At 39.7% G+C, this 19,285-nt stretch overlaps 1 protein-coding gene across 1 annotated transcript; it reads right to left on the bottom strand.

The window, feature by feature from the left end:
* Positions 1 to 4,499: 4,499 nt before the first annotated feature.
* On the bottom strand, positions 4,500 to 10,620 carry mpx (myeloid-specific peroxidase). Its single transcript, XM_026173973.1, has 16 exons — positions 10,406 to 10,620; positions 10,201 to 10,266; positions 10,013 to 10,100; positions 9,666 to 9,841; positions 9,348 to 9,480; positions 8,809 to 8,938; positions 8,504 to 8,710; positions 8,050 to 8,407; positions 7,716 to 7,876; positions 7,375 to 7,633; positions 7,115 to 7,285; positions 6,780 to 7,017; positions 6,352 to 6,563; positions 6,195 to 6,223; positions 5,583 to 5,732; positions 4,500 to 5,254 (listed from the first exon to the last, which is right to left on the bottom strand). The coding sequence occupies exons 2-16, from the start codon at positions 10,262 to 10,264 to the stop codon at positions 5,246 to 5,248; spliced, it is 2,385 nt and encodes a 794-aa protein (XP_026029758.1). The 5' UTR covers positions 10,265 to 10,266; positions 10,406 to 10,620; the 3' UTR covers positions 4,500 to 5,245.
* Positions 10,621 to 19,285: the final 8,665 nt, after the last annotated feature.

The following is a 19,285-nucleotide window of genomic DNA, read 5'->3' as shown; positions in this document are numbered from 1 at the left end:
AAAAAGCATATTCCTCTGAAAAAGACCAAGTATGTGGACTGGACTGAAAATGAGTAAAAAAGCAGTAAAAAAAGAAGCAAAACAATGAAAAAAACTTTGGAAGAACTTCAAAAAGTCTGAACAACTATTGCTCAAGACCACTTTCCAATACAATCTGGCTCCTATGAAACAACAACAAAAACAAATGAGAGGTGTCTTATCAATTTGGCCATTTCTATAAATCGGCAGGTACAGATACATATGGATTCGTGCTTTGAAGGTCTGAATGTCACTTAAGGTGATGATTTTGTTTAGAAAGAAGGATGGCTCCACCTACAGGTCACAAACAGTAAAAGCACAATCACATCAATTAGATTGCTGAAATTAAACTTGACTACACTTTTTTTTATTACAATCTGCAGAGGTGAGAAGTAACGAAGTACAAATATTTTGTGACTGTACTTAAGTAGAAAACCTGGGTATTTATTTTTCTGACAACTTTTTACTTTTACTCTCTGCATTTTTAAACAACTCTGTACTTTCTGCTCCTTACATTTTTAAAACAGGCTCATTACTTTAACACATTTGAGGGGAGGGGAGTTGTTATTCCTCGCCATTGCTGGCCTTCAAGCATCATAACGATTTGAGCCTAAACTGTCTGCCATAGTCAGACGTTAAAGTGGGCTGTTTTTTTTTTTTTTTTAGCACACTTTTAGCACAGTTTGTTGCTAGCTAAAGCAGTGTTTCCCAACCACTGTGCCAGGTTGGAGGAAGGTTGGAGGTTCGATCCCTGGCTCCTCCAGTCTGCATGCCAAGTATCCTTGGGCAAGATACTAACCCCAAGTTGCTCTCCGATGCATCCATCGAAGTATGAATGTGTGTAAATGTGGTTAGACAGCACTCAGTTTAGAGTCAGTGCTTGTGAGGATTGGGTGAATGTGGCATGTTGTATACAGCGCTTTGAGTAATCTGGAGAGTAGAAAAGCGCTATATAAGAATCAGTCCATTTACCTGATTACAGTTTTTTCTGATTGCTTAAGCACATTTTTTGTAACTATTGGCTAATTTTGCAAAACTCTTCACACAAATAAGAAAACCTGTCACCCAATAATCAAAACATTGTAGTTCTCTTGCAAAAGCAAACACAGCTAGATTAACTCTTCCCACCTTCGTAAAAATGGTGTTTCCGTATCAAACAGTACACACAAGCCATCATCCACTAAGCACACAATGCGCCAACTGCACACTGATGGTATGAATACAAAACACATCTGGCTTTTGCTTTCTCTGTGCACAAGGTAGGCCATGTCAGTTTGAGCTCATACTTCTGTCATAGATCCATAAGCATAGAGGGATCCAAACTTCAAGTACTGGTGTTTATTCAAACACATCAAAACAAACACAAGTGTTTATTTCCAAGTATAGGATTATTTGCAATCGCCATAATGACTATATGGGTTACTTGGTCTGCAGTGAACATGCTTCCTCTGCCCCCAGCATCTGGTCATCTAGCAATTCTGTAAAGTAACAATTTCAGTATTTTTACATCAATGGTATTGGTGTGTTTCTCATTGGCATATGGCAGTGCTACAAATCTTTGTGCGAAGTGACTGTACTAACCGATTCTCATTTCAAGATGTCCTTATGGTACTTGCTACAGTGTAGCGGCTCGAGTTAGGCTGGACCCGTTGGCCAGCTACCCTCAGGGTCATTCCACGGTTGATTACATGGTCCACTATTGTAGCTCTGATGTCATCAGCAATTCTATTTCTTACTCTTCCTACCCTTCCTCTCCCCCCTCCTCATCTTCCTCTCCCCCCTCCTCGTCTTCCTCTTGCTCCTCCTTGTCCTTGTCGTCCTCTTCATCCTACTTCTTCACCTCCACGTCCTCTTCCTCGGCCTCCTCTACTTCTCACTCTTTCTGCTCCCTCCATTGTACTCCGCACACACAGCTTACCTGTATTATAGTGCTTAGGCTGATTGCAAAGTGAACTAATTATCTAAAAAAGTTTTCACATGTGAAAGTGTGCCAGACAGTTGGCAAATTAGTGTTAATGATAGCCATACATGTGTATACTTTTGCTAGGAGTGTGTTGGAAATTTGGTAATTGAGTGTTGTGCAGTGAATTGTGCCTAAAGTTTTGCAAAGTGTGTGTTACAAAATTGCAAACTGAGTGCAAAGCAGTTTTTGTGCTTTTAGTTTTGCAAACTCAGTGAGTGGTTTTGCTATAAGTCTGAATAGTTTTAGAGATTGTGCTACAGGAATCACAGTTAGGGTTTAAGCATTCAGAAAAAACTGTAAGCATTCAGAAAAAACTGTAGTACTCTAAATCAGGAGTCTCCAATCCCAGTCCACGAGGGCCGTGTCCCTGTAGGTTTTAGATCTCACCCTGGGTCAACACACCTGAATCACATGATTAGCTCATTACCAGGCCTCTGGAGAACTTCAAGACGGTTATTTATCCATTTAAATCAGCTGTGATGGCTCAAGGACACATCTAAAACCTGCAGGGACACCGGCTCTCGTGGACTGGGATTGGGGACCCCTGCTCTAAATGATCGGCCTGAGTAACGGACAGAACAATTGCATCTCTTCCACTAGAGGGCAGTACAACTACCTGCTCTAATTACAGTTTTTTCTGATTGCTTTATTAAACCCTAACTGTGATTCCTGTAGCACAATCTCTAAAACTATTCAGACTTATGGCAAAACCACTCACTGAGTTTGCAAAACTAAAAGCACAAAAACTGCTTTGCACTCAGTTTGCAATTTTGTAACACACACTTTGCAAAACTTTAGGCACAATTCACTGCACAACACTCAATTACCAAATTTCCAACACACTCCTAGCAAAAGTATACACATGTATGGCTATCATTAACACTAATTTGCCAACTGTCTGGCACACTTTCACATGTGAAAACTTTTTTAGATAATTCGTTCACTTTGCAATCAGCCTAAGCACTATAATACAGGTAAGGTGTGTGTGCGGAGTACAATGGAGGGAGCAGAAAGAGTGAGAAGTAGAGGAGGCCGAGGAAGAGGACGTGGAGGTGAAGAAGTAGGATGAAGAGGACGACAAGGACAAGGAGGAGCAAGAGGAAGACGAGGAGGGGGGAGAGGAAGATGAGGAGGGGGGAGAGGAAGGGTAGGAAGAGTAAGAAATAGAATTGCTGATGACATCAGAGCTACAATAGTGGACCATGTAATCAACCGTGGAATGACCCTGAGGGTAGCTGGCCAACGGGTCCAGCCTAACTCGAGCCGCTACACTGTAGCAAGCACCATAAGGACATCTTGAAATGAGAATCGGTTAGTACAGTCACTTCGCACAAAGATCTGTAGCACTGCCATATGCCAATGAGAAACACACCAATACCATTGATGTAAAAATACTGAAATTGTTACTTTACAGAATTGCTAGATGACCAGATGCTGGGGGCAGAGGAAGCATGTTCACTGCAGACCAAGTAACCCATATAGTCATTATGGCGATTGCAAATAATCCTATACTTGGAAATAAACACTTGTGTTTGTTTTGATGTGTTTGAATAAACACCAGTACTTGAAGTTTGGATCCCTCTATGCTTATGGATCTATGACAGAAGTATGAGCTCAAACTGACATGGCCTACCTTGTGCACAGAGAAAGCAAAAGCCAGATGTGTTTTGTATTCATACCATCAGTGTGCAGTTGGCGCATTGTGTGCTTAGTAGATGATGGCTTGTGTGTACTGTTTGATACGGAAACACCATTTTTACGAAGGTGTGAAGAGTTAATCTAGCTGTGTTTGCTTTTACAAGAGAACTACAATGTTTTGATTATTGGGTGACAGGTTTTCTTATTTGTGTGAAGAGTTTTGCAAAATTAGCCAATAGTTACAAAAAATGTGCTTAAGCAATCAGAAAAAACTGTAAATGGGTTGCCAACCGCCAGTAAAACAAGAAAACGAAGAAGAAATTACATAATATTCATGCTGTGAGACAACGCAGCAATAGATAAATATTTGAAAAAAAAAGTAGTCAATCTGACATGGGTCCTGAGCATGAGTAATGGTCAGTAGTGGTCAGAAAACAATAAAGGTATACTGGGGACAAACCGAGCCAACTCCGCTATGCCTGGTGGAGGGAAAAAATTATCAATATGCTTTTTGTGACATTTTTGTTTGGTGGTGTGATTTTTCTAATGTGAAATATATGCCGAATTGCTGAATTAAGTTGTGTATATCCACAAAGAACCAGCTCCAGTAGGCAGGTATCCTGGCTTGACTTTATTTATTTGGCTCCGATTTAATAGTTTGCATTAAGATTTTGTGTTACTGTAATACTTCATCTTTACTTGTGAGCAGTAAACATGCTGAGTTGATTTAAAACACTGAGGAAAAAACATCGTGTGAAACCTGGAGGAATAATAATTAAGTAAACTGTCTTGAGAATTTATACTTCACACAATAAATAATTAGGCTCTTGCTGGAGCCAACAGTTGGAGACACAAAGAGCACACTGTTTATTGCAGCTCAGGTTTTTTTTTTTTTATTGAATGCAAAATGCAACATAAAATAGACAAGTCCATGAAAAGCAGATAAAGCAAAATATATAACATTTTCAAGGTATGCTTACATCTCATCTGTGCATAAAATCTTCGTAATAGCACTAGTAAATCCCATCATCAAATCTGATAAAATATTAATTTTGGTACGATAAACTGCATACTGTAACAGAGTTGGACATATCTGCTGAAATCACATATCACACTCATACAGCTGATTGCTAAAATTCAAATAATATGTTAATCTCGCACAATAATATAAAATGTAGTTGTACAATGTGCCCTAACCTAGCCATACAGAAAAAAAGCAGTATGTCCTCCACAATAATGCTCAATATTTACGACCTGATTAACGTAAAGCAAAGTGCAGAGTAATGATAACAGATCCAAAGACAGACAGACAGTGTGAAGTTCAGTGTGTCAGACAGTGAAGAGCAGACTTTTTAGTTAAGTGCCATGTCTCTCAATGACCAACGCTGAACACCCTGATAGACCTTCAAAATGTACAGCAGCAGCTTGGCCTACACTTTCTGCACTGATGAAGCTAAACCCATAGACACCAGGGATAATGCATGTAGAAAGGGCTGTCTGTGCACTCCAGTGGGTTTGTTTGTTGTACATGAGCTAATGGGAACAAGTGATTCTCTCTGGATATGGATGTACTCATTCAGGCAAGAATGATGGAGGTCAAGGTGGGTCTCTGGGGCCATTGTAGCTCTACTGGAACTAAAGAGAAACAAAAATGTAAATCACTTCAGAATATTGTAAACACATTAAATATTGCACACTTTTAATTTTTCACAATTCCACCTCTCACATTATTTGGGAGACATTTTCACCCTCAAGGTCAAAACTAAGCACTTAGGTTAGAAATGGGAACAAATTTCTAACTTCATGTCTGCTACAGTAAACAGCTGTTTTGTCTTGGGTCTGTAGGATATTAGATTTTATATTATTTCAATATTTTGAGCTATTTAGAAAACATTTAGTATTGTTAATTGGATGGAAAATAATGATCTGACAGCAGCACAGTAAGATAAAGGGAGATATATACCTCATTGCCTTGCACGTCGTCTGTGACCCCATTGAGTCGCAGGTCGTCTGTGACCTCATTGGCCTCCAGGTCTTCAACGACCCCATCGTCCTGGAGGTCTTCGATGACCTCATTGCCCTGCAGGTCCTGACTTTGCACCCCGTTCAGAACCTATATAAAAAGAAATTTCCAAATTTTAATAAAAAAATGCACAAATTAGTAAATAATAAATGGTTTTTAAGTTTTTGTGTACCAGCTTTAGCAAGATGTGAAGCAAATAGATACTTTCATTACACTTTCTACTCAATTTGAGCACTAAAAATGCTTTCTCAAGCATCATTCATTCAATCATACAAGGGCTTTTTTCTTTACCTAAGGACCTTTAACCTCACTGACACAGTATGGACACTGCATGGACGGATCGGGGTGTGAGTGTGTGGAGATAAAGCCAAAAGTGTGCTTAGGTGCACACTCAGTGTGAATGTGGACTTCAGTATCTTGCCTAAGCACACTTTGACATGCAGTTCAGTGGAAGAAGGGATTAAATGACCTTCCCATCTGAGCCACAAGATATGTAAATAGGTGTTGTGCTTTTATATTGTGACTAGCAATTAGTTAGTGATGAATACTCACGTCTGCTTCATTGAGTGGAAAACAGTTGCCTGAAAGATCAAACACCACATTTGTTATTTAAAATTTGACAGAAGATGTAAAATAGTTGCATTAAACTACCGTGGGTGAAAAATCAGTGTGATTTTGGTGCTGAGTGTTTGTTCTAGTGCTGTCTCACCTAAGCCGCAGCGTCTCTCCCGCCAAGCGTCCAGATTCAGACGAGGCGCCGCTGTGCATGCCGTGAGCCGGTTGCGTGCTGATGTGACACTGAAGACATCACGGGTGACAGATTGAATCCCAGTGTTTTGACAGATAATAGAGGACAGTGTCACACGAGACAGAGCTGCTCTCTGTTGTGGGGTGAAGACACCTGGGTTCTCGTACCACAGCCTGAGAATTTTTCACCAAGTGGAGGAAGGAAGAGATTAGTGTCAACAGAATCTATATCTTAAATGATATACTGATGTCAATAAAAATAATATAAATAAACATGCATTAGCAAAGTTTCAGATTTTCTGTTTTCAGACATGATGTATAAATTATAAACGCCATAACTCTAAACTCCACATCCAACACTGTTTTGCAAGCATCCATACCCATACAGACCTGTCACCCTGGCGAATCCTTTGGAACTGGGTTGCGATGAGGCAAGCAAACAGAGGCCCGACACGGCCACCCTCGGCAAATGGCTCTGCAACGCCTCCGAGCCAAACATCAATGTTGTCGGGGGTTCCATAGAGCTCCAGCAGCTTGCGGGCCAGGTTGTTGTTGTTCAGCACCCTACCCAGCTCTTCTTGATTCTTGGGCTGAGACAGACCACAGAACCTCCGCCAGGCGTTGTAGCCTTAAGGAGAAAAATACATAAAGTTAGCACAGATGAGAACAATTCTGAGATGATGAAATGCTAGAAAGAAAAACCTAAAAGTGAATAAGGGATGTACCAGGGATGCCGTGGTCACGTGCCCGCTGCATGTTGAGAGAACCGAGGTCCAAGGATATATGCTGTACAAACTGGAACAGCTTGTCTCTCAGAGCGGTCACCATCATGTGATCCTGGGTGTTTAGTTTAGCGGGACTGCCAAACAAACCACGCAGCAGAGGGTCAATTCCACCTGGAAATAAAAGAGAAAAAGATTAGGCTGACAGTTTAAGACAGAGGATAAAAAGAAAATTCAACACAAGTTTTCTTCATGCAACTCACCCTCGAAAGCGATTCTCCAGGGTGTGAAGAAGGCTTTAAACAAGGGTACACTAGGGAACTGAGGGTGATCCCGGAAGTTTGTATCCAGGCGGAACATAATTGGCTGAACAGCTAAGTGGGCGAAGCGGTAAGCTGCGGTTGCAAAGACGTTGGAGATGCTGGGGTCAACGGCGGGATTATAGCCGGGGTAGCGGCCAAGCTGTCTGCGCATTGCATTGGTGCCAACGATGTGCGGCAGATAGTCTCTGAACACAAACAACTGAGAGAGACGGAGAGCTTTAATTTGAGTAAATATGAGCAAATGTTGGCGAATATAAAAGCTGATTCTGAAGTTTAGCTACCTGTGTGTAAGCACCCATGATCTTGCGGGCCTCTTGGTAGAGCGTCTCGCTGTCCCAGTGGGGGTTTATCCTCTTCAGTGCACGAGCAAGGCGGTTATGCTCACGCAAAAACAATGTGTGAAGGGAGGTCAGACCGATGTTTTCATCCACACGGGCATCACCTTATGAACAGAAAGAAAACAAACATCAATACTGTTCATCTCCTGCTTAGACTGTACATTTAGAGCAGTTTAATGGATTAGTAATAACTGAGCAGCCACTTCTGGCATTAAAAAATAAAACCAAAGTGCCACTAAGTGCAGTTCCTTTAATGATTGCTTGAGAAATTACTAACCTGCAATGAAACAAGGAATCTCCCTGGCGTTTGTATCGTTGGTGACTCTTTTGCGAGTAGCGCACATTTGCACCTGGAGACTGTGGAAGGGCAGCAGCTCACGCCCGTTGTCTCTGAACTCTGTGTTTACTCGCAACAGGCCGCCATCGTCAGTGAGATTGCGAAGAGTTAGAGCGAGCTTATCTTCAGAGCCATACACCTGGCTGAGATCGAGGAAGGCTGTCAGCGCGTTGACCTGCTCTCTCCTGTTCGTCTCACCACCAAAATTTAAGGCACTGTATCCTGTGCCGCAAGCCGGGGCGGATCTGAACGCAGGGATGCACTGAGAGAAGGATAAGCGAGAGTCGCCGGGAGGAAGCTGTTCATAGACAAGAAAACATGGGTGAAAAAAACTGCTGGTCATGGATACCGAAAACAACATGCCACTGTTTGGTTTCGTGCGTCAGACACTAACCGGGATGGGAATGCATGGCTCGGTGTGCTCACAGCTCTCGTCACAGTTCACCCCGTTGCTAAAGGAACGGATGCTGGGTGAGAAGGGTGTGAAGGTGAGATCATGGTCGTTCCACTGGCCAAACAAGGTCACCATGTGAGAGTACACGGTATCATTGCTTATGCCTGCGTCTCCTGTGCTTAGGATGTTGTTGGACACCTGTCGCACCTGAGAGTAAAGAAAGTAAGAATGCACAATTCTGGTATAAAAACTAGTAAATACATCCATTAAATTTAAAATTAAAGTCTGATATGTGTGCGTCCTACCAGTGGGAGCAAGAAGTTGTTGAATTTCCGGGTCCTGTTCCATCCTTTGGGTTCGGAGATGCCGTCGTCATACTCAGCAGGCAGCCAACGGGTGAAGGGGGTGTTGGAAGCACCGAGACGTGGGTTCTTTCTAAAAGTAAACAAGAAACACCCATGTTTGGAAACACCACTTGAGAAACTCCAAGGGAAGTGTACACATCTTTTGCTATAGAAGGTCTCAAATTTTTAGGTGTATTGCGTAAGGATTTCCTTTGAATTTAGACTCTAGTTGGTCTCAAAATCAACTAATTCCACACAAAATCTTTTCATTTTTTCTAGGAATTATGACATAAATTACCCACCCACCCCCTATCCCCAGCAACACATTATTATCCATGAAATCAAAAAATTAAAATAGGCTACATGATGAATAATGCAGTATTTTTCTTGTTGAAAATGAGAATGGTTTTATATTTTATGTTTGAAATGCACAATGGTGTGCGTTGTTGCATATGCATAAAAGAAGTGCTACAGAGGTTAAAGTAGAAAGTTTCTCTTACAGGTTGTTGCACACGCTGGTGATTGTGCGGTAATTGATGAGGTTCGGTGTGGTGACGCACTGCGGAGCTTTGACTCGAGCGGCACATCCAGTTATTTCAGCAAGTTTTTGCAGATCTTCGGGTTTGAGCAAATCTGGAAAATGTGACAGAAACAGTTAAGTGAGTGCAACTTTGTCACCTTCACAAGTCTAATAGTTAATTATATTAAGAGAGAATTGAGTCTTGCATCATGAAACACTAAAGATTCTCAACTCCAGCCAGTAAAAGTTGCCGCAAAGATTGTGTGTGTTGCCTTTGTGTGGGCGCTGCATGTCTAACCTGTTGCATTGAGTGAGCGCTTGTGCACATGATGCACTTTCTCCTGCACAAGACGGATGGTTTGCGCCATGTAGTCCGCAGATCTCACCGCAGAGCGTGTGTCACCTCGGGGTTGCTTCAGGAGACGAAGAGCATCGTGAGGACTCACCACATCCCTGCGGACTCGTCTCAGACTCCTGGAGGGAAAAAAGTCACACAGTTGGAGAAAAAGGTGCATTTCTTCTTCTTCTTTTTTTTCCCGAACTGATAAATTATGGCATTACTACTGGCTTAAAAACCAGTTGAAAAGCATTTTACTGCGTAGGTATGTGGGTTACTTTAAAAGAAAGCCTATGAGATTAACTCACTCTTCTCTGGAGTACTTGTATGCATCATCCACAATTTTCCTTGCTTCTTCAAAAGATCGCTGAAGAAAAGGACTGCCAAGATATTCTTCTGCAGACAAAGAAAATTAACAATCTTATGACATGACTGGGGGAAAAAAATATCAGGTGAGGATGAATATTAGTGACAAAACAGCAGCGTGAAGACTTACTTGCTGGTTTAAGCTCAGCGGGCACCAGGCAGATGCCCAGCATAAGCAGGACAGAAAAATGCATTTCTGAAACAAACATTTAATCAGAATCCAGTTAAAAACACAACAACAAACAAACAAAGTAACAAAAAACTTTTTTTTTATTATTATTTTTTAAATTTGGTGTCACATAAAAATATCTAAGAAAGAAAAAACATTTTGTTACCTGTGAAGGTTTCAGATGCTCTCTCAGGGCTTCAGATGCTCTTTGAAAGCTGGTGGTAGTGATGCTGTCTCACATTTTCACCCTTTTTATACTCTGTGGGAGGCCAGAGGCCTCGCCCCCATAGATAGAGCAGGTACAGATACCGTCAGTAAAGAGCTCTTCCTTGTTCCTTCTATATGTGTTGAAGGAAATGCTTTGTTTTTATCTCATCAGTTACTGCTTCTGGTCAACTGATAGGACTGACAATAATTTTTGGGAAACAATATAAATATTTTGGCATGCGTACCACTTCGGGTGGTTGTCATCATGGCAACAGCAGAGAAAAAAAATATTAATATTTGTAATTTCATTTAGGGATTTAAATAAAATTATTTATCTTCTTTTTCAGTTTTATTTAAATGCTTTCTGTCATCAAACATAATGATGTTTTTTATTCACATTAATCTCCTGAGCTGACTTTGCAGTCTTGTCTGAGCACGTTGCATTTGGCTTTTCTGCACTTTATATTTCATTCTGCTCAACACAGACCTGCTGCATCCCAAACAATGGAAATAATTTAAATAAATTAAAGGAGATAGGAGAGGGAATGCTATGCAAAAAATGGCCTGTATGTAGATATGAACCTTGCACGTTTTGGTTTTCATTTATCACTTTCAGCTTTGGCCATCAAGCACACTAACTTTCTTTTTTCTTCTTATTTCTTTTCATAAATAAAAGTTAGACTGTGCTGGGTTGGCAGTGTTGCCTCATTCAGGCAGTTCTTATAAAAGGCTTTAAAGCATTTACGGGGTCTGTCTTTTTGTTTCATTTATTGATGTAGTTAGCGACGCGCAGCATTACAATACAAACTTCCTGTGAAACTTGGGGCAGATTTTTTTTTTATTGATAAAAAATGAAAATCTTCATTGAAAACTAAGCATAAAAATCAGTAATTGTGTTTTTTACCATTCTTTCCTTCTGGGCAGTTCGCATTAATGCTTTATTAACTGAAGGCGTTAGCCACAGACGAACAAGTAAATAAGTAATAGGTTGTATTTGTTAGACATGCTTGAGCAATGAGGAAATGCAGTGAACCATAATTTTACCTTGTACCATTTTATCTGTGGGTGGAGATTCCTGTAGCTTTTGTATATACACTGGCTTTGTGTTATTTGTCAAGGCAACCTGTGACCCAGGGGATAATAACACAAGGAACAAGTCTGAGAGAAGACCATCAACCTGGATAACAATAACTATGTGCACGTAGTCACAAGAAAACCATACTTGTTCTCGTTAAGCTCAAAGATTAGCTGAAAACACAAGTCGTGACAGTCGATGATGAAAAACACCTTTCATTTATTAATAGACTTCGTATTTCTGCTGATAGACTGCAGGATTACATTAGAAGCTGGCCTAGCTGGAACTAATCGCACATGTTTTTATACTTCATTTCTTCACAACATAGGCCGTCCTAAAAATGTCTGATTGAACAAGGAAATAAATCATTTGGTTTTTATTTTAGGTCAGCTACAAATATTCACTTGTTGAGACTGGATTCATTATGCGTGTGAAGAAAACCATCTTTTTTCCTTTCATTGTGTTTCAGGTCATCCTTTGCATGTTTACTGTGTTTATCCTGGAAGTGATTTGTGAACTGCAAGCAGACTGATCATCCATGCAACAAAATAATTTGACCTTTGTTTTTGAAATATTTTTTAAAAATTGAGGTGCAAAAATTAAACATCAGGTAAATTTTCAAGCTGCAAAACAACTTCACTTCTGCACCATTTTTGCCATCGTTGTCTTCAAGAAGGACATTTCACAGGGTGGGTATCTTTGCCACGCTGGGGTTTTATTTTTTTATTTCATTTTTTATCTAAAAAAGACGGCGGGACTTCACTTGAAAAGTTGGGAAATTGGGCTTGCAGTCATGTCAAAGAAGAAGTACATCCTCTTTTGAGTCTAAGGTTTTACATTTCAGGGCATAATATTAATAAAACAAAAACAAAAAAAACATCCTTACGAGATACTAAGTAAGGTACACACAACTTCAGATGAACAGCAACATATGCCTTGTTATATTGTGCCATTATTTTATTTATTTAACAGACATAAGTCAAAATGCAGAAGCAGAGGGTGGAAAAACTAATGACAACCTTACTGTTTCCATAGTAACTAAGAAGGTAAGTATTAGTCAGGTGATGCTAATTAAATGCAGTCATTTACCTAATCATCAACAACGATGAGCGTGTCTATAAAGTTTTAGCAGTTTGTTGATCTGGAGCATTCAGGTGTGTGTTAATGAAATACCAAGGAGGAAAGATATCAGCAATGATCAAGGACTACGCTTCAGACTCTCAGTTAACTTTTAAAGTTCATGGCAGGACAATTAGACTGAACATGTGTGATTTCTTTGGAAGGCTTTCAGGGAGAAAGCCTCTTCTCTCTACAAAGAACATGTCAGCACAGCTTAGGTTTGCAAAGTTGCATCTGAACCAACAACAAGACTTGTGAAACAATGTCGTTTAGACGGGTGAGACCAACGAGGAGACGTTTGGCCATAGTGCATGGTGCAATGTGAAGCACGGCGGTGGAGTGACCTGGACATCTTGCAGTTACTGAGTCAAGCATGAACTCTTTCTTTTCTCCCCCCCCCTTTCCCCCCTCTCCCCCCTCTTTTTCTTTTCCTGGATCACCTGTTGAGAAAAAAAGAAAACAAGCAGAAGAAGACTAGAGCAATAGAATAAACAACATCATGATGATCTATGGGAATATAACAGTAAATACTAAATGTTAAACATTATTGTGCACAGTGTGCTTTAAGGTAGGAGCCAATAAGGGTGTAGTTTGTGTGTGTGAGCACCCGTGTGTACACCTGTGAGCATGAACGCGCTTGTTTTTCTACATGTAATGATCTGTTAGCGGGTGTGGGGAGCCACAGCCCCGTCCACCGGGGCATGAACTCTTGACTCTCTGTACTCTAGAGTCAAATGTGAGGCCATCTGTCTGACAGCTAAAGCAGCTAAAACACTCCTCAGAGATTTGGGTCCATACTGATGTGACAGATTTGTCGGCCGCACGTCCATGATGAGAATCTCCTGTTGCTTCAACTTGAAGCAGCCACATTCCAACTCACTTAAATCACCATTCTTACCCATTTCAATGGTCAGCAGGTGATCTTGACCATTTTTGCATACCTAAATGAGTTGCATCGATGAGCAGTTGATCAGGTGTACCTCACAAAGAGCCTGGTGATTCTATATTTTTGTTACGAGACAGTTTAATGCTTGCTTTAATGGATGTGTCTAAGACCTTAAACATTAAGAAATATGATTCATGTTTTCGTTCAGACTGTCTGCCGGTGATAAAAAAAAGTTTATTTTTCCTTCTTTCTGTGAGGAAACCTCTGTTTTTCGCAACATTAGCTGAAGGATTTCACTTGCAGCCGTGTCCAAATCAGACTTTGAAGGAAGTAAAAAAGCAGAAATAAAAAGCAACGACTGAGATGTTGTTAACTAACTTCAAGGTTTAGCAAGAAATCCGATTTCACCACAGGGTTGGGTAGTAAGTTTCGAGGTGTTTTGTATTAGACCTGATTCTGCTTTTAGATTTTAGCAACAAGGCTGCACAATCAGTGCAACATTAAAGGTGCAGCACTTTCATTTTTAATGATCCCTTTTATCTAAAATTATTTTGTGAGATTGAACAATGCCTCTTAGTTCAGTTAGTAATTCCGCTGGTGCTTTATACTCACCTTCATTATAAACATGATAAGGAAACTGGGAACTAGAGACAATAAATCGTCACGCTTGCTTTGGTAGTTCAGCATGCATGAAATCTTATCTTAACTCACCACCTTTATCAGATCGTCCTAATGGTTAAACCACATTAACCCTTTTTACGTTTGTCTTTCTGAATCTGGTTCACCCCCCCCTTGTTTTTCTTTCCACCAAAGCAGTTTAGGGTCATCAGGGCTATAATAAAACATCTTTGTAACCATTTTTTAAAGCAAGGTTAAAGGAAGGCTGTGTCATAAAATACATTTTACCCATTTTTGACTTTTCTTCTTGGAATTGAAAACTTAGCTGCTTGACCTGATTTCAGCCTGAACAAAATCCTAATATTCAGGGAACATTTCAGGAACTCCGTTATTGAAGTTTCGACGCGTCTTGTGAAACTAAAAGACAAATGGCATGTCTGTTGTCTCACGTGTGTTTCCTGTTTTTAAACAAAGACAAATGTTATAGTGTAACGAGTCTGCATTCAAAGAGTGTGTGTTCATTATTATTTACCATTTCAAATGCTTGATTTAAAAATAAAAAATCTATAAATTACAGCAGAAAAGGATTTCTGTCAGCCCCGGCATCACTTCACCTCTTTGAACTGCAGTTCTGTGTTGCTCCAGTTAATAACTGACCCAAACACAAATGCAGGTACTTTACAGTCAGTATTTACATTTGTAGCACAGCGGTTTAATATGCGATTCAAATGGTTGTGACTGTACTTGTTTATATTGTGTTTATATCAGTGAGTAATTCTGAAACTTTCTATCTCATATAGATAAGAGTTCTGAAGTAGGTCATAATAAACACACTGGCCACTTCATTACACACGCCTGCTGACGTTCATACAGAGCGTCACGACGAGGAAAGAAGTTAATTTAATTGACTTTGAGTGTGCCGTTACTGTTGACAGGCTCCCTTCATCTCAAGAGTCGATTTCTGCTGAAACATTTGAATTGCAGGGTCAGAATTGGATTCAATTTCAATTTCAATTTTATTTCTATAGCACATTTAAAAGTCACAGGTACAACAAAGTGCTTCACAAACGAGCCATACTTGCAGGTTTACAGCAAAAGAAAACAATTAACAACAAAGAAATACAGTTATAGGATGGTAATATTGCAACAAGCACGAACCGGGAAGAAATTAAGCTAAGTAGTTATATATAAGTTATATAAACAAGATGAAAGCACAGGCTGCTGGCAGTGGTGTAATCATGTAGGGGGTATTTTAATAGCACACTCTGAACCCTTCAGTACCAATTTAGCAATGCCAGAGCCTATATATTGTTGCTAGCCGTGTCCATCCCCATATGACCACAGTGTAGCTTTTGATGGCTTCATTCAGCAGAAAAAAAAACAAACCTCAAATCATCTCAAATTGATTTTCTGAGCATGACAATGAGTTCACTTTACTCAAACTGACTCCACCGTCATTAGATCTCAATCCAGTAAAGCACCTTTGATGTAGTAGAACAGGTGATTTAATTCACAACCATCAAATCTACAGTAACTGTGTGATGCTATCATGTCCATATGGACCAAAATGTCTGAGCACCTTTTTGAATCTGTGTCATGAAGTATTTAGGCATCTCTGAAGACAAAAGGATTCTAGCAAGTGTGCACAGAAACACACAGAGTAATAGAGACAGACACAAAGGTAATATGTGTATTAAATCTATGTTTGTTTGTCAACTTCAATCCATATTCCTCAGAGAAGCAGCTTCCACGTATCCCACCCCTGAAATTAAACTATATTTGCTACTGGCTTTATCTTCTGAGATTCAAATTTCAAATATCCATTCAAATTTCACGAGACTGTATTACAAGACTGTACTGTTTTCCAGCTTTTGTTTGGTGATTGGTTTGGTGATTGGTGTCCTCGCTTGCAAAGCTGCAAATACAAATATTTATTGTTTCTGGTTATACATGAACGACAAACGGAAAAAAACCCCGTACTGTGATCTACAATGAAGAGATGAGCTTGATCGCGTCACAAATTGTGAGGTTGAAGGAAGAATGCCAAACTGATTTCACAAGCTGTGAAAGAAAAAGTACCTTGGAGAACAATGGGTTTAAATTAAACAATGAGTGATGCAATATTCAGTGGAATTCCAGCCTTTTTATTTACTGTATCTATTGTGACACTAGGAACACGATACTATAGCTTTCTGTTAATGTCTGTCATCTCCTCTGATTCAGATTACATGATACACATGATCACCAGGAAGTTTTATTTTTTATAGGGTTGAATAATGAAGCGGAAGAACAAAAAGAAAATATTAATCATTTTTCATTTCAGTACACGCCTCTGCAACACAAATCCAACACTCTTTGTTAGTTTGCGTGAGATACTATTCAACCTTTAACAACCATCATAAAAGTACGTTATTACTCACAGGGCAGTGCATTTCTTATTGTGCAAAGAGAAGTTATTAAGTGATAATGTGATAAACTAAATGACTGTGGGGTTTTGCAGAATAGCAACGATGAGGAAGGATCTTCCTGCAGTGTTGATGAGCCAGGTAATGAGGTGACGTTGGTATGGAACAGTGTTAAACCATGTGGTTGATACAATTCACAATGAGGATAGTGATGCCAAACTGCATTTCTTAGCAGCTTTTCAAGGCAGTTCTTGGAAAAATATTTAACAAGCAAATAAGCTGTCAAAAAAGAAATAGCTGCTCTGTTTCTTAATCTCTGGCTGGCAGTGGCCAGTTTAAAACATCTCATACCAGCTTTGCTCTGTATTTTTAGATATTGTGCAACATTTACTGGGTTTTCCTGCATGCACGCAAAAATAAAATGAAAAATAAATTGGCAACCCCTCCAAGAAAGCTTTGGGCTCACTGTTTATTTAATCAAAATAATATATATATATATATATATATATATATATATATATATATATATATATATATATATATATATATATATATATATATATATATATATATATATATATAAATATATATAAATTGGCAACCCCTCCAAGAAAGCTTTGGGCTCACTGTTTATTTAATCAAAATAATATATATATATATATATATATATATATATATATATATATATATATTTGTTCTTAACTTCTTTTAAGTAGCACAATACAGAATCACTATGCAGACCAGTTATGCTTACATAAAGAGTCAGCCCACAAAGGCCCATTTTGATCCAGGAACAAACTCTCCTTTCCCCGCTGTATGTCGACTTGTATCCTCAAACATAAAGCCTGAGGGGGGGCATAAATGTTGGACCTTTAACTGTATTTTCATAAATTTTACAGCCTGTCCTACTGATAAAGACCTTCCCCACAGCCATTCATACCACTAAACTGAAGTAATAGGTGAACAATTAAATAAACGAAAAGCTCCTGTTTTTTCACTGTGCACTCTGGAAAGATCTTTTCCAGCAGTTTGCTGACAGCAAAAATAAATCAAATAAAATAAAATAGGACATTTTCTATGACTTAACAAAACACTTCTGTAATTTTACACATTTATTTCTTACAATTTAAGCTCAAGCCCTGACAGACATCTTTCATTTACTTCAGCAGTATTTCTTTATCATGTAAAAAAACAAAACTGAGAGGTACTGTTGAAATGGCACTTCCTTCTCTTATACTGAGATCTCTCGGGAATTTAAAGTTAAACTACTTTGCACTGACAGAAAGACCGCTTAAGATCAAAGTATGTTGTATGTGGCTCATGAACATACATGATTTACATGAACGTGATGTACGCTTGACACTGAATACTAATATTCTAATTACTTTCCTTGGAGGCCAGCAGTTAAAACAATAAAATAATTACTTACTGTTGGGGGCGATCGTGGCTCAAGAGTTGGGAGGTCGCCTTGCAATCGGATAGTTGCCGGCTCGAGCCCCGGCTCCGACAGTCTCGATTGTTGTGTCCTTGGGCAAGACACTTCACCCGTTGCCTACTGGTGGTGGTCAGAGGGCCCGGTGGCGCCAGTGTTCGGCAGCCTCGCCTCTGCCAGTGCGCCCCAGGGTGGCTGTGGTTACAACGTAGCTTGTTATCACCAGTGTGTGAATGTGTGTGTGAATGGGTGGGTGACTGGATGTGTAAAGTGCTTTGGGGTCCTTAGGGACTAGTAAAGCGCTATATAAATACAGGCCATTTACCAGTACTTGAAAAGTAAGCTGGAACATGAAAGGGAACAAAGGCAACAGAGCTGACCACAAAAGAGGAACATGTGAGGGAAAACAACACATTAAATGAAGCTCAGACAATGGTGGCAGCAGACCATTTTTTTTGTAACAGTTTCACTTTGTTACAAAGAAGTGCTTTACCCACACTGAATTAAAGTCATCTGTGCAGCACTGAGGCTAAAGGATAAACAAAAACAGAAACATGAAGAAAAGGAGCCTACATTTCCAGTTCTTCCACAGATTTGGACACCTGACAGCTACATGTGTCTGCAAAGGTCAACGTAGCACCAACCAAGAGCCATGTTCAAGGCCTGGAGTTTCATCAGTAATAAGTTAGTAATAAACGAAACTCCAGAATCATTGTGTGGTTCTGACTTTGACTTTTGAATCATAGTTTGGTTCTAGGGAAGTGGATAAAAAATGTTTTTTGCCACAGGTATGATAATAATGATCGGGCCATGAATGGGACAAAACCCCTCGGAGTAAAGAAACGACACTTCCCTCCTGATTATGAATTCAAAACACAGCAGTGGACTTTTATCGGTTTTATCAGATGTGATCACATCAGCCAATTCCTGGCGTCGCTCTCGCTGTATCCTTTAGATTAAAAAAAAAAATCCTATTTAAAAGTCCTATTAAAGTTTTTCCACCTTTAGTACTAAAGAGTTTTCAGACGGAAAAGTAGAAGAGAAAAGAATCATACCCAGGCTGCTGCACCAAGCATTGTGGCACATGATCACCTGCTTACAGTTTTTGCCCGTTGCTTGAACACTATAAACCCATGCTTATACTAAAGTAACACAACTTGAAGCTTTTGTTACCATACCTCAAACACATGTACCCATACCTTGAACAAAAGCGCTGCTTTGCACCCTAGTTGCAATTATGCAACACACTTACTTCTTTATGCAACACACATGGTCCTGCACACTACACTCTATTTCATACATAA

Source organism: Astatotilapia calliptera, chromosome 7, assembly GCF_900246225.1.
Source record: "Astatotilapia calliptera chromosome 7, fAstCal1.2, whole genome shotgun sequence".
Lineage (NCBI taxonomy): Eukaryota > Metazoa > Chordata > Actinopteri > Cichliformes > Cichlidae > Astatotilapia > Astatotilapia calliptera.
Note: the sequence above shows the minus strand (reverse complement) of the source record. Positions and strands in the feature narration are given on the sequence as shown.